The sequence below is a fragment of the Canis lupus genome, chromosome 6 (assembly GCF_011100685.1).
Source record: "Canis lupus familiaris isolate Mischka breed German Shepherd chromosome 6, alternate assembly UU_Cfam_GSD_1.0, whole genome shotgun sequence".
Classification (NCBI taxonomy): domain Eukaryota; kingdom Metazoa; phylum Chordata; class Mammalia; order Carnivora; family Canidae; genus Canis; species Canis lupus.
This window is the reverse complement of record NC_049227.1, coordinates 32,810,772-32,827,400: the sequence shown is the minus strand read 5'-3', so window position 1 is coordinate 32,827,400 and position 16,629 is coordinate 32,810,772. Positions and strand designations below refer to the sequence as shown.

At 43.7% G+C, this 16,629-nt stretch overlaps 1 protein-coding gene across 3 annotated transcripts in view; it reads right to left on the bottom strand.

Moving 5' to 3' along the window:
* The window catches only part of GRIN2A (glutamate ionotropic receptor NMDA type subunit 2A), a 545,905-nt gene that overhangs the window by 145,180 nt on the left and 384,096 nt on the right, over positions 1–16,629 (bottom strand). For all 3 annotated transcript variants that reach the window (XR_005360918.1, XM_038540398.1, XM_038540400.1), the window contains one exon: positions 10,055–10,647. Coding sequence is in view for 2 of the 3 variants with exons in the window: in XM_038540398.1 (XP_038396326.1) it covers positions 10,055–10,647 (593 nt within the window). In the remaining variant the exon portion in view is untranslated. The remainder of the gene's footprint in view (positions 1–10,054; positions 10,648–16,629) is intronic.

The following is a 16,629-nucleotide window of genomic DNA, read 5'->3' as shown; positions in this document are numbered from 1 at the left end:
TATTAAGGATGATGATTACAACAAAGCAATAAAACAATATAAGATACCTTGTTACAAAGTAGAATGCTTAAAGAGGCCATAGATGTAATATGAATAAATGGTCCAGGTGAGGACTAAGATGAACTGGGAAGGGCTTCTTGACAACACCCAGTTGACTGCCTCCAGATAGGAGGAAGGTTCTGGTCCAAGATGGCAGCATAGAAGACTCCTGAACTCACCTCTTCCCATATACATCAAATCTAGAATTACATATGCAGCAATTACCTCTGAAAGAAATTCACAAACTAGCTCCATGACTCCTAGACGTCAAGTGAACAAGAAAATGCCCATATCAGAATGGGTAGGAAAGGCCAAGATGCTCTTTCCATAAACCCTACCACCTGCACAACAACATATAGTTAGGATGTGACTCACAACTCCCAGCTTCTCCTTGAGGAGGGAAGGGTTTGGACCTCAATACCTGGAGCTCCAACTTTGAAGACTTTGAAAGAGGAATGTGGAATTATCATTTTTTTTGTATTTTTCAAGATTAGCTGAAAATCTAATTTTTGGTGATATCTTTCCATTTTTAGACGTTGAGAGTTATTCAACTTTTGAAAACATCCTGTGAGTCAAACAAACAGAATAGGAAAATACCACAACTTCAGGTCAATTTGCAACCACAGGAAGGAGTATAATGGGATTTAGATCTACACAAAACTGGATTTGAATTCTAGCTCCATGTTATATTAGTTGTGTGGATTTTGTCAAGTTGTAGAACTTCCTCATCTTAATATAAGTTGTTAGGATTTATGATTTGACCTTCTGGTAGTCTATTCAGCATCCATTTTCCTTTCCTCTTTCCTTCCTCAAAAAAGGTGGCTGGAGTTAACAGAATTCACATTTGTTGAAACTTTATGCTTCCTGTAAGATTCGATAGGCTCTGGAGGGAGCTCACCCAATCCTCAGTTCTTTCTTAGAGTATATCTAGTTTGGCTTAATGTAATCCTATTTGCCTTTTCAGTGATTGGACTAGAAGTCCAGAATTAAGCCAGTCAGTACAGGGCGGTTTTAAAATGGCTCTTATTGGCTCAACGATAGGCATATGACCTAATTTGGCCATGAACAAAATAAGTCATCCCAGGTGTTGCTGACTGCCAACTTAAGGTCACAGAGGAAGATATTTGATAACAAAAACTATAATTTCCAAAGCACAGAGTCAAGAGATCATAGGGAAAAGAGCCAGAATCTTGATCACACTGCATCTGAAGTCTGTGCTACCTATGGAATTCCAATCAAGTAATTCAATCATATAACTGAATTTAACTGTTACCTGCAGCAAAAATATCCTAATTCATATCTGAAGAATTAAAGAGAATGTATTTAAAGTGACTAGCACATAATACATGAACGTTGTATCATTAAGGTTCTTTAAATTTTCCATTATATCATACTTTAAAATATATATGCTTCTGTAACATTATGTAACTTATAAAACTTGAAGTTTCTCTGCCCCTCCCACACACACATAATGATGTATTAATCAAACTGTTAAAACTTCCTTTTACTAACAGTGATGGAAACAAAAAGGAAATCAGTCCATGTCTCAGCAGAACTGTTCTCCATCACACAGGAAATGGAGTGGTGTGTGTATTTATTCCTTGTGTTTGGACAGGACTTAACCAAATGAAGCAAATCCTAAGGAACTGGCTGTGGGGATTTGGACAAGAGTACACCAGGCATCAGCAGGTCAGCCAGTTCAATCCCCAAACTGTGGGGCCTGGATAAAAATGTGGTTGGCCTCCCATGCCCGTTCCAAACCTAGCTAGTATCACCAACCTAACAGTGGCTCCTCCATCCCTGGGATCCAGAACAGGTACTGAGGTACCAGGAGGCTGCATGGGGGCTCAGTCACATCTGTAGGCAGGCAGTATCCATGTGAAGGCAAGAGAAGGGCAGAAGCTGAGAAGCAAGGGGACAAAAGCAGAGAATGGGTGGAAAGGCTCGTTCTGGCTGTCTAGCTCCCATCTGGAAGGGATGACAGGGAGGGCTTCTGTCCCACATGTGAGGAGGTGCACAGGCAAATGCTCTTCCAGAAGAGCAAACAAAAGACAGCTTGTAAATAAACCAGCCCTTCACACTGGACCACTGGGCCTCCCTTGTGCTGGAGAAAATTTTTGATTTGTTGCTTTGTGTGACTTTGGATGTTTTTCAGTTCATGCGAAGAAGGTAGCAAAAGCAGAGAATTTTTTCCTTCCCCTTTCTTGAAGTGTCATCTCCTCATCCCTCCTAATCTGAAGCTCAGCTTGCCATCCAATCCCTGGCTCCAGCCAAGTATATGGTACTGGTTTCCTAGAACTCCAAGAATTGGCTGCTCTGATGACCTGCCTGGCACTTCATCATGTGATAAGTTTTACTTTCTCCATGTATTGATTAAAACTGCTCGTAGGATTATTTAAATCTCTTGGGCTGCACTAAATCCAGGTATATTAGCAGTGGCCATAGATTATAGATCTTTGTAAGGCTCACCGTACCTGCCACGATGTCTAGCGTATGGCAGACACTCTACAGACACCCATCAAGCTCCATAACAAAAGTGGGGGGACAGACGGTCTCCATGGGAAAAAAAGGCGGCTGGAGTTCCCAGTCTGACCCTCTCTCCCTAGGATTCTTCTTTCCCTCGGGGGTTATTTGCCAATGAATGTGAAGTTCCTCGGGGTTTGAGTCCAGTCCCTCTTCTGATTTTTTATTTCCCCTCTCGGTGATGTTACCCGGTCCTGGGGCTTTAAACACCATCAACAAGCTCACAACCTGTGCCTTGCAATTTGCAGTCTGAACTCAGACTCTCCTCTTCAATTGCCTACTTGAGATTTCCACTTGAATGTCCAGAGTGTGTTCCCCTGAGCGTGTTTGAAACTGGGTGTTTCTCCTGACCTCCTCCTCCCCCAATCTGCTTTTTCTCTAGTTTTGTAAAAGGCACCATCATCTATTCAGCCATCCGAGTGAAAAATTATTAGTTGTTTTATCTCTTTTAACACTTCATATTCATTCATCTGTCGGGTCTTACTCATTTTACTCCAAAACATGCATGAAACTCACCCACTTCTCTCTGAATACCCGGCTATTACTCTCACCCAAGTCACCGCCTGCTCTCTCCTAGACTATGCCACGGTCTCCTAACTGGTCTCTGCGCTTACACATTAAGACCATCTGTTCCCAATATACTCTCTGTCAGCAGGTACCAGGGTAGGGAAGATGCTGTTTTTCTTTGCTTTATCTTTTCACAGAAGAGAATTGCAGCAAATTATTAGTATAGGTCACCGAATTAACAAGTCTGAAAATGAAAAGTGTCCTCCTGTTCAGCCCTGGAGGAAACAGATCAATAGATCTTTTTGTTAGGCATGCTGGTCCCCAAATCCAAAGACTTGCATCTGACTGAGGCAAATGCGAACAATTTGTGTGCTTTATGTATGACCCCAAAACAACCCAAACCACCTTTCCCTCAAGGCAAAGGCATGGCCAATTTCTGGTCCTTTCAACTTGCCAGCATCAGGTTTCCACCATTTGTCGAGCTATTCATTGGATGCCAGTTGGAAATGATTGACTTGCATTGCAGGGTTGGCATACGGTACTTTTGACTTCCAGCCAAAAAAAGAGATGTCTGTGTTCCAGGAGAGAGGCCACAAACAGAGATGATGCTGAAGAGAGGCTGTTGACTTAGCTGTCAGGCTGGACACCCACAGAGCACAGTCCACCTCTCCTGGGTCCATCAAGACATAGGCGAGGGCAGATCAAGCTGTGCATCTGGCCCAGGGAAGAAGGACAATTAACATCTGTAGGGTGCCAACTATAACGTAGATGCTTGGCTGAGTATATAACATGTATTTAAGTGTCACCATGGTTCTCTAGGGTTGGAATGATCTCTGTTTGCAATCAAAGAAGTGGAGGCTCAGAGAAGTTCAGTAACTTGCCCAAGATAACCGCAGTGAGAGGGTGTGACATGGCACCATCCAAGCCCACATTCCACAAAGTCACAGAGCCTGGTGGAATGTGCTTTGGGTTCTCAATTTGGCACATGCCCCTGGATCCTCTCATATCTCATTTCTACATACCTCTTGCTAATTTACTTTGAGGCTCAGCCTTCCCCCACCACCCGATTGCTGAGTCCAAAGTCTCACATTTACAGCACAAACCCACAGAATGGCTTGGTCTCCTGGGTAAGCGGTGCCATTGCCAGAAAGCTTGTGGTGCATATGGTGATCCCACAGATAAATATTTGCAAAGAGTTATCACGTTCACCCAGGGAAGTTTTCACTCTGGTCAAGCTCTGAGATTTAACTGAGTAGGCTCTTTTATTGGCATTAAAAAAAGAAACCAACAGTGATAATTTTGACTATCAAATAAAACTATGCCAACCCAGGTTAGTGCAGTCTCTTAATGGGTCATTAAGCCAGGAACTTTTCCTGTGGTTATTTTAGAAATGAAGATTGAAAAAAGTATCAAGGTAACTTGGATATGAATTAAACGCACATTCAGGTATATATCTTCCTTCCATTTCCTCTTCTGTCAGGGTAATAATTTACAGTGTTGTTGCTTCTTAATGCAGAAGCCTGACTTCATAAATCAAGGAGTTAATGTAAAGTACGTAAGTGGTCAAGCCAGGTATCATCAATTAAAGCCAAATAACTTCTCTTCAACATGAATCCATAACTCTCTCGGGAGAAGATGTTCTTTTCCTCCCTCATTTGTGCTATAGATCTCCTTGAACACCTCTGACTTCCAATGCACTCACCTCTCCACGTCCTACTCCCTTAACCAAAATAGGAGCCGCCATAGGACACACAAGTCATAATTCCACAGTTAAAAAACAAGGTAGAAATCTATTTCTCACTTCCCTGTGAATACCCCGCAGTACAATGAGTATAAATTAAATAAATAATAACAATGATCACTACCACAATAATAATAAGACAATAATGACATGACCATTATTTGTGAAATGTCTACTATATGCCAGGCACAATGGTGTTTTGCGTATGTGATTTCACCTAATTCTGATACAACAAGATGATTACAACACACATACACACACACAGACATAAGTGCACTTTAGAAAAATTCTGGGTTTAGGATGGTTAGTAACTTACACTTGGTAAGCCATATGTGGCTAATTCCAAGCCTGGCCATGTGGACTTTTCTATCACACTACCTTCTTCTTCACATGGGCTGTTCTCCTCCCAGGGCAATCCTTTAGTCAAAGGGTTTAGGCCTTAAAAACATCCACCTTCTCCCTTCTATGACCTCCTCCCTCCTCAGTGAGTGGCAATGTGTCCCCTGACATGTGGAAGAGGTAACACGTAGGAACACATACACACATGCACACACCGCTCACAACACAAATTTAATGTTTTGTGTCCTACAGAACTGCAGTCCTAAAATGTGACACGGACTTCTTCTGGTCTACAAGCTTGAGCCAAGAGACAGAGTGAGTCTTACCAAGTATTACTAGAGCTGTGGTATCAGAAGAAGGAATAAAGGCCACCAGGAAGAAGTCTGGGAAATATTAGCAGAGCATCGAGTCCTCCCAACTCCTGAGGTGTTCTGTTTCCCCAGAGGGACATAATACCCTTTCCTCCAACCTACTGATATGAACCTCTGCTATGGGACAGGTCCACTGACCCACAGGCCTCAGAGACAACAAGACACAAATGGTGACTCTGTCTCGCCTAATATTCACATGGGGGTTTCCTCTGTCTCACCATCTCTGGAGGGTTGGTGTCTCATGTAGGGAGGGTACTAAATACCTTTTTGGGGAATGAATAATTGGCAATGTTGTGAACTATGGTGTGCAGATACATTGGGCTCATTCACAACTTTATACCTGCAAGTTTTATCATAATAATAACGATTGATAGATTGCTTTCCATGTGCCAGGCTCTGGGACAAGAAGTAAACACTTTTCTTGTTCCCATTTACATCTCAGGAGGCAGACTTGGAGGAATTAAGGGACTTGCCCAAAGCCTTAGATCTAGAAGAGTTCTGACCCAGGATTTAAACCCAGGGAGGTTGGCTTCAGTGCCAGATGCTCCACTCTGATGTCACACTGCCTCCCAGGGGGCCCTGTCCACCTGCGGCCCAGAGGCACTCTCGGGACAGGACCGGACAGAACAGCTTTGGTTCCACGCCAGCAGAACAGGTAATGATCTACCGTCACGATTCCAGGAGTTACCAGTGATCTGCCCTGAGCCTGGGAAGGGACAGATGTTTAATAACTTTGCAGTAGCAAGGAGGAGGTTACATAACACGGCTGAGCTATTTTTGAACTTTATAAAATGCTGACTGCTCTTTTCAAAGTGCCTTCTGTAAAACCAGAAATATTAAACATAAAGAACATTTTCCCCTTTCCCCCACCTTTTTCCCCCCTGAAATCCCAGGGACAGAAACAGATCCACGTCATCCTCGGCAAGTAGTCTTTTCTACTAGGTCCCACATCATAAGCAGTAAGTCATGGTTACAGTGTCCTAAGTACACAAGCTCTGGGTAGATTACAAGCCATGTCCCTGACGACCACAGAGGGACATGTGTAACTGATTCCAAGATGGTGCACTCAACCAGTCAAAGCTGCACCCCAGACCCCCGCACCAGTGCACCAGGATACCCATTAGCATGAATTCATCAGAGCTCCTTCTGAAGCTTTGAGCATCCTCCTTACTACACAGGGGGAGTAATGGGAGCTGCTTGGCTATTGGATGCTTTGGAGAACCCTCAACTCCAGAGTCCTGGGCTTCTGCTGAATAAGCGGATGAATCCGACGCAGTCTACAGATACTAAAGATCCCTTACCAGTGACAACATAAAAGTCCATCAGAGGGGGATGATCAAACAAACAATGCAACAGTTATACAACAGAACACAAACAGCAACCATGATGAATGTACTAGAATGACATGGGTCCTCATAGATTCATCTTGAACCACAAGGCTGAGGTAAAGGAAACTTGAAGGTATCAGATACCACTCAGGTGCATTAAAAAGAACTGTGCGTATAAAGACATCTATACTAGAAGTACAAAACAGGCACACAGGTTTGGATCCCTACCAAATTCAGGACAGTGTTTTTCCCTCCCAAGGAGAGGAAGGGAAGAAAGTGGGACTCAGGAGAGAGAGAGAGAATCAGGACTGTTACATCATCAGTCATGTTTTATTTTTTAGAATTTTGAAACAAATGTGACACATTCACCTTTGTTCTCTGTGATGAGTGTTGGGGTGGGTGTTTTATCAGACTCTGTACTATTCTTTTTTTTTTCTCTCACCCTAATATTTTTGAAGAAAGTCCTTGCTACCCGAGTTTGTCGTGAGACAAATTTCGTCTATCTTCACCAGATTGTGCATTCTTTGAGAAAAGAAGTTGTATCTTCATTCCTGTCTGTATTTCAGGGACCAGCACGGGGTCCATTTGATGGGAAGAATGACCAATGTAGGAGAGAATAGTGCCCTGAAGGCTCTTCTGAAAAACTGCTGTTTTGGGGGGGCGGTGGGGAAGCTTCCTCCAGCTCCCAGTCCCTTCCTTGCCTGGCAAGCTTCTCTGATTCCCTGGGTGAGTTTAAGAAACACCATGACAGTGGGCAAGTGTGGGAAGGAGCCACTGCCTATGCTGCATTCCAGCCTCATATGTGGGGTGAGCACTGTCAGTGCCCCATGGATGGAGAGATGTTTCATTAAACACCAGGCAGTGGGTGACGGCTTACCACACTTGATGCATTGCTACTCTGGGGCTGAAACACCATCTACAAAATTGCTGCATTCAAACATAACTCCTAGAAATAGCATGACAGCATTTCACAGCAGTAGGATTTTTTTTTTTTTTTTTAGAAATGGAATTCAGGGTGCTCACTGGAAGGAGCTTTGCATGCCTTGACGATTACCCTTCTCAAATTCCTTTTCCTGTATATATTATATTTCAATTGCCCTAAAATTGAGTTACGTTTTCATCAGAATTATACATTTCTGCATATTCCAGCTGTAGGGCACTTCTTATGGGAAGGAAGCATTCATTAGCCCAGCCCTTGTCTTTGGGCTGGCAGGAATCCTGCCTCCATAAGAGGCTTCCATGCCTCATACTGATTGATCTGAGTTCCTTCCTGATATTTAGACAATTATTTAAAATGCTGGAAGTGGTAATGTAGAAAGAGGATCCCTAGAGAGCAAATGAGGAGATGGGAGGGGAACATTTCAAAGGACCACAGGTTCTTAATTCAATAGTTCATTTTTTAGGTGTAAACCAATTTTAAAGAAGTATAATCTCTCTATCTTGTTATACACACACATACACACACATGTCTCCAGACTCCGCTCAGAGATAATGCCTGAACTGTAGCAAATTCAAAGTCATAAAACCTCCCAGAGACATTTGAGAGTGACGTGTTACTCTGCTGATAATCAATCAGCCCAGTCTGATGACTGTAATTTCTGTTGACCAAAAGCAACTTCACTGGTCATTCTACAGTTATTTGATAATCACTGGGTGCCAGGCACGGTGCTAAGCAGTACTTTTCATGCATCACTTAGGCCTATCTATAGAATATTGGTTCTCAATGCATGATCCTTAGACCAGCAATATTGAATCACTCAGGAACCTGCTGGAATTGCGAGTTCTGGGGGCCTACCCACCCCAGGGCTACTAAATTACAGACTGTGAAACCCAGCATTCCATGGTTTAGCAAATCCTCCTGGTGATTCTGATACATACGGAAGTTTGAGAAGCGCCACCTAGGAAGTAGTGCTATTATCATCACTTTGCAATGAGCAACTGAACCCTAAAAAGGTAAAATGATTGTCCTGAGGCACATAGGAAGTAGACAAGATTTGAACTCTAACAAATCCACCTCCAGATCCCAGTCCCCTCATCACAGAACTACACTGCTCATTATCTGAAGAAGGAGTGTGGATTCAATCACCAAACAACAGGCAAAGGCATGCAAAATGGATACAGGAATGATCATCCTAAATCTCAACAGCTGAGCCATAATGATGGGCCACAAAGAACAATGACATTTCTCAGAAATATAAAATTGAAATGTCTACCAAGATGGGAGTAGTTAAATAAATTAGAATGTACCCATAGGATGAAATATATGCAGCTTTAAAAGTGGTATTTGCCAAGATTCTCAATGACCTACAAAAACAGGACATAAAAAGGGAAGAAAGTCAGATGCAAACTCAGAGGATAGAAGCCCCAACATGGGCAGTCTTCCTGAAGTGTAACATGTTGGTGAGGATGTGGGAAATCTAGTGACTTCACAAACTGCTTGTGTGAATATAAATTGGTAGAGTTCCTTTGTAGGACAATTTGGTGACAGACACTTCAATTTTTAAATGCAGGTACTCTGTGACCCCAAGATTCTACCTCTTAGGATTCACCCTGAAGAAACAATTTGCACATGTGCACAGAGATGTGGGATGATGAGCACTGCAGCTTAGTTTCTAATGGAAAAAAATCAGAAAACACCTAAATTTTTTATCATTATGGAGACTGGATAAATAAATCATGGTATATCCCTGTTGAGAAATGCAATGCATAGGTTGCGACAGATACACACACACACGTATATCTACACATACATATCTATCTATATACCTTCATACATGTGAATATTACGTATAATCCATACATGTGTGTCTGCATATAAAAATCCATCTATATCTATATATACACACACATCCACAGGCACACGTGATATATAGCTATAGATAGAAAATGGATAGAGAGATACATAGTTGGATACATAGACAGGTCTTGGGCATAGGTTTCCAAGGTAGATTGTTGAGTAAAAGAAAAAAGTTACAGAAAACAAAGTATGATGTAAGTTATAAACAAAAGAGGAGTCAACAGGAAGAGAGAAGAAGAGAGTAAACAAAAAGAATCCCATAAGCACACATGCAACATTGTCTACTTGTAGCGCACATTTCCAGTAGGAATTATGTACGAATTGCTCTGACTATTCACACACACAAACAAGCACACAAACAACAAAACTCCAGTCCCAATTGGGAGACAAGCAAAGATCGCCCTCTTACTGGTGCAGAGTGTGCAGTGGGGTCTCTGGCTTCTCCGTCTGTCCGTAGCAGCTGGCCTTGGCCTCAGGGATGTAGGAGAACTTCTCCAACATGGAATATGCGGCAGTGGTTAGGATGCCCAGGCCATCCCTCACTCTCGCCTCCAGGCTGTAGTCCCAATCATCGTAGGAGACTGAAATGAGTCCTGATGGAAACTCCTTAGGGATGAGTTCTGTGTTCCCAGAAACCAAGCTGGGAACAATCCAGAAGAAATCATATCCGGTGAGGCCCAGGGAGCGAGCCTCACTCAGGATGAGGACAGCCTCATCTTTGGAACAGTACAGCAAGATGACGGAAGAGTGGATCTTCTTCAACTGGACTTGCGTCTTTGCATCCTCAAAGGAAGTGTCCAAGGTGATCACATTCTGCATGTCCCAGCCCACAAAGCTGTTGTCCACTGTGGTCTTGATGAAGCTGATGAAGTCCCTGTAACCAGGGAAGATGGTGGTCACTAGGGAGAAGACATGCCAGTCGTAATCCTGCATGATCTTCAACATGACCGTAGCTTGTTGCTGGATGGACGCTCCAAACTGGAAGAAGGTTGATGTCGGATCCTGCCAACAACAGGTGTAAAAAAAAAAAAAAAAAAAAAAAAAAAAAAGCAAAACAGAGGATGAGGCAGAAGGCGGTTTATATAGAACCATCTGTCTTTATAGGCTTAAAAAGCGCCTCCTGAGAAGGGAGGGAAAATACATCACACACCTATCCATTTGCAAACATTCCTGAGCACCTACTATATGCCACACTTTGGAACAGACACTGGAAATACAGAGGAGAGAGATCCTGAACTTGGAGTCTGCAGCCTCATGCATGAAGGACACCTGTTCTTTTTGCCTCTGGTTTATCCCATTCCTCCTGCCCTTTAGACCCATGTGGTTTCAAGCCCCATATAGTTTCAACACAACAAACTCTATCTGGCCCCTGGCTCAGGACTGAAAAATGTAAGCCAAGAGAGACAACATCAGGACATAGAGGCATCCAAATGATGACACACTTGGAGCACCCAGACTCTACCATTTACTCTGGATCTGTTGGTTAGAGAAGCCAATAAGTTCCTATGATCACAGGAGCCAGTTTGGGTAGGATTTCTGTCACTTGGACTCTAGACTCCTGTGTAATATGAAGTATAATAAAGGCTAGCTGGACACCTGTCTCAACATCTATCTAAATAAATGAGTATTTGTTGAACATCTAATTATGCAGAAATGCTATTTTAGAACTTGGGGAAACAATGATAGATAAGACAGACACAGACATGGTCTCTGCCTTCCTTCATAGATCTGGTAGGAATTTGAGGAAGAGCAATTTCCAGGGACTAGAGGCTGAGAGAAGTATAAGGGGATGCTGAAGGAGTATCCGGGTCAGGAGGAAGGGAAATGGGAGGACATTATAGTCAGAGGAGTTCTGTAGATACAATCTTGACTATTTTTAGGAGCTGGAAACAAATGCATATGGCTCATGAAGTTGGGGGGATGTGATGATGTTGAAGAGCTTGGCAGGAACCCTATCATGTATGGCCTCAGGGATTTGTTCAGAGGCTTAGAGCTTATTCAAGCATAAGGGGGAGCTGCTGAATGCTCTTACTCTGGAAAGTGGCATGGCAACTTGTGTTGGGTTAAAGGGCCTCTATCAGTTCTTTTCTTTTTAAGATTTTATTTGAGAGAGACAGAGAGAGAGAGGGGGTGGGGGAAGAGAGAGAGAAAGAGAGTGAACAAGTGCACCAGCAAGGGAGAGGGGCAGAGGGAGAAGGAGAAGCAGACTCCCTGCTGAGCAGGAAGCCCAACTCGGGGCTTGATCCCAGGACCCTAGGATCATGACCTGAGCTGAAGATAGATGCTCAACCCACCGAGGCACCCAGGCTCCCCAAGGGCCTCTAATAGTGCTAACACCTCCCTAAATCATGATCTGATCATGACAGCAATATTCCACTTAGAAGAGGCAGGCAGCATCAGGGAAATACAAATCAAAACCACAATGAGATACCACCTCACACTAGTGAGAATGGGGAAAATTAACAAGACAGGAAACAACAAATGTTGGAGAGGATGCGGAGAAAAGGGAACCCTCTTGTACTGTTGGTGGGAATGTGAACCAGTGCAGCCACTCTGGAAAACTGTGTGGAGGTTCCTCAAAGAGTTAAAAATAGATCTGCCCTACAACCCAGCAATTGCACTGCTGGGATTTACCCCAAAGATACAGATGCAGTGAAAAGCCGAGACATCTGCACCCCAATGTTTATAGCAGCGATGCCCACAATAGCCAAACAGTGCAAGGAGCCTCGGTGTCCATCGAAAGATGAATGGATAAAGATGTGGTTTATGTATACAATGGAATATTCCTCAGCCATTAGAAACGACAAATACCCACCATTTGCTTTGACGTGGATGGAACTGGAGGGTATTATGCTGAGTGAAGTAAGTCAATCGGAGAAGGACAAACATTATATGGTCTCATTATTTGGGGAATATAAAAAATAATGAAAGGGAATAAAGGGGAAAGGAGAGAAAATGAGTGGGAAATATCAGAGAGAGAGACACAACACAAGAGACTCCTAACTCTGGGAAACAAACAAGGGGTGGTGGGAAGGGAGGTGGGCAGGCGGTTGGGGCGACTGGGTGACAGGCACTGAGGGGGGCACTTGATGGGATAAGCACTGGGGGATATGCTATATGTTGGCAAATTGAACTCCAATTAAAAAAAAATGTTTTGACCACCGCTCCACAGCAACACCCTGAACTTACAATCAGGGGGTTATATAACATTGGGGAAAAAATTTCATGAAACAATAAAAAAGAAAGAAAGAAAGGGCAGGCAGGCAGCGCATACAGTTGTAGAATTTACAAACTACCTTCACACCCCTTAACACATAAAATTCCCATGATGACTCTATGAAGGTGGCGTTGTTGGCAGGGGGAAATGAGGCTCAAAATGAACTTGGGTTCTGGTTCCATGGCCAGCCCCCTTTCCAAAACACAGCCACAACTTTCTTGGGATCATTGAAGATCTGCAGATAGCAGATGCTTAAACCATGCTGTTGACGGACTGGCATGGTACAAAAATGCCAGCTAAACAGAAGGTATGTCTGCGTGTTACAGCAAAACACAATTTGACAAGTGCTGAGATATTATTTTTCTTTCCCTGGGACCTAAAAGAATTCTCAAGGAGTCCTTATTATAGTGTAGCCATGCTTTCATTTTGCATTCTGTGGTTACCGTATGCATTAACCTCAATAGTAGGAATATGGGGATTCCATTGTATTTGTGTGTATTAAGAGTGGATTGATTCCATTCATCTTTCAAAACAATAAGGCTGTGCATGTCAACCCTTTCAAGAAGTGGGCAGAGTTTTCCCTATGGGTGTTCACTGAATAGAAAGTTTTATCCGAATGGGCCAAAAGCTATAGTTCTTCGAAATACTTCCCTTTTCTAAAATGCATAGGTTTGGGGGATAATTCAAGTGCAGCATGGCCTGAAGGCAGAGAGGGAAAAAAAACAACAACAGGAATAAATGCCTCTGGGCTCCTTCCAACAATACAATTTTATGAATTTTATCTAATTAAATCAATTAAAGTGGGTAACAGATTTAAAGACTTTGGATAATTATCTTTTTCCCTACAGTAGCTTTTGGAGAAATCCAATATTCTTGGATTGATTAATCATTTTTAAATCATGCCTCAACAAGACCATGAATGGCTCAAGGGCAGAGATTCTGCTGTCCTCGTCTCTGTCCCCAGAACCTGGCAGAAGGCTTGGCACATGACACATCAGGGAATGCAGCATGAGGGAATGCATGAGTAAATGAATGTGTGAATGAAATCTAAGAGGAATGTCCTTGCTTTAAAAAATATAACAGCAAAACAGTAGAATTCAGTGTCTGAGATTGTATTTTTTATGGCTCTTGAATGTCATGTCCAGAAAATAAAATCTTTCAACATCACCAACCTACCACTCCTCCATCCAATGTCTGAAATAAGGGGTGACCTTTATTGATCAGAAGAGGAATACAGGAGTCCTATAAGCCTCAACAGCTGTCCATAGGACCTCATTAAATACCAAAAAACAGCGACAACATAAATAACCCAACAATAGAAGAAGGCACAGAAGTCTCAAGGCAGTTATATTATCCATCAACCTTATGCGCTGTCAGGTGCTTCTTGGGATGGGACTGAGAAGTTCCAAACTTAATTACAAAGGATATGGAATAATTCCTATGGAGCAAGGAAGCTAGTGACCGGAGTCAACATTAGGACTGCAAAAGGCAAAGGGATCAGGGTCTTCTTGCACTGAGCACACGTGGAATGGAGAAAGATGTCAGGAGGGCAAATGCTAAGGGCACGATCAGAACCCAATTAAAAGGGTCTCTGGGATGATCCGTACATACACACTTCTTAGGAATAATCGGTATTAGTGTAGAGGTGAGGATGAAGCATGCTAGATGCGGGGGTTGGTGATGTTTGGGATGCTCCAACACCCCTGCTCTGTGTGCTATGAGCCAGACGTTACTGTATCTGTGAGCAGCTTTGTGCAACAGAGCAGAGCTGTAAGCAAGTGCAGCCTTATCTAATTCTCCATGTGGGGAGGAGGGCATGGCTGCATTGTGAACTTCGTGAAAGAGAAAGATAATTATAGGGACAGCAGTTCATTAGCCAAGAGCTCACTTGGCACAGCTATCTGTATAAGAATATGTTCCAGCTCCTTGCCTGTGCCATTCCTGCTCTCCGATCTTGCAGGGCTTTGTCCAAGCTGCATCTCTCCTATAACTCTCTCCTGATCCCCATTAGTACCTTCTCCCCAGGACGGACAACACTGTAGCTTCTGGGGTCATGCTATCCAGGTACCAGTCCTAATTGTGCGGACTGAAGTAGTGAAAAACTACTTCACCTTTCCAAGACTCAGTTTCCACATCTGTACAATGGGTAATGGCAATGCCAACAGTTATGCTAGTTAATGTGCCTACGAGAGTCATGCAGCTCAATGCTTTCAATGTAGTGTCTCATTTAATCCTACCCCCAACCACCTTCCTAAACTGGTACCAGCATTGTCCCCAACATACAAATGAAGAAACAGACCCAGAGGCAGGACACCTCTCTCAGGGTCATACAAGGCAGTGACTCAGGTTTGCCTGCTTTGGAGGTTCCAAGCTTTTCATCCCTACAGTATCTGGTTGGTGATGATAGCACTTCCTCATTGAGCTGTGAGGATTAAATGACCTTGTATAAAAGCAGCCAGTATAGTATCCATCACATATCAAGTACTCAACAAATAGACGTCACTGTTATTCTCCCCGTGGGTGAGGACTCTTGGTGTTTCACATCAGGGGCTCATGGTACCCACTCCCTCACAAGAGGCAATTCCCACTCTGGACTTGAGCATTCCAACAATTAACCCCATTCATGACTACCTGATTGAAGTTCCTGGTTGAACATTGCTTTAACCATGCCACTCTTCTCCACTATGGTCATCTGTGGCTCCCCTAGATAATCACATTAAGTATAAACTCTCCAGCCTCCCCCTTAATGCACACTAGTCATGTTATAGTTGAAATAGTGTGGGCCCTGGGGTGTATTGGACTCAAGTTGAAGTGCTGGCTCAGCACTTGCTAATCACGTGACTGTTAGTAAATTCTGAAACTCTCTGCATCTGAGTTTCTTTGCCTATAATGTGGGCATAAAAAGCACCATCCTGGGGGGGGGGGGGCGCTGTCATGAAGAAGGGCTGAACCGGTAGGATGACAGGCTCATCTATCACCTACACCTGATTCCTAACAGTCTAGGAGCTGTCCTCTCCATGTCCGCAGTCCTCTAGACAACATGGACAGAGCCCTGAAACCTAAAGGGATCCTGATCCTATTTCAGAAACCAGTATGTCCAGATCCACTGCCATGCAAGTGTCACATTGCCCCTCCCCTCCACACACTGGCCTACTCGCTCTGAGCCCAAGGAGATTGCATGAAGAGAAGGAACTGTCTCCTCAGTGATGAATCACGCTTTGGAGAGAAACTATCACTCATGTCCTTCATGGACTTCCCGCAGTTACCCTACACCACTGTCATTTCCATTGGCATCCGCATCTTCAAAACCCAGGATGGACCCAAGGCACTGTATGCCTTATGGAGGGATGGAAGCGAGAAGTTATTTTCAAAACATACGGCACCACAAGACACAGAAGAGGCTCACGTTTAGCTCTGGATTTTTCAAAGGTATTTTTATGGACTGGCAGGAGGTGATAGAGGAATTTGGCCACACTCCCAGGGCCTGGCATCTGATATGCCACATGGCCCTGTTTTCAAGGCCCTGAACATTCCTCCCGCTTCCTACCTTAGTAGCCGAGGATGTCTCTCCTGCACTCACCACCTCCTGCCATCCCTCAGCCTGTCCTTTTCGGATTCCACAGACCAGTCTCTGACCACCTCTGGCACCGGTTTCCTCGGCAGTGTGCAGCCGGGGGAGAGGAACAGATTTTAGACACCCACTTTGCTTCTGAAGCAAGAGCAGCTCTCTCCCCAGGCTCGCTGCTCTGCTGAAGACAGAACAAACT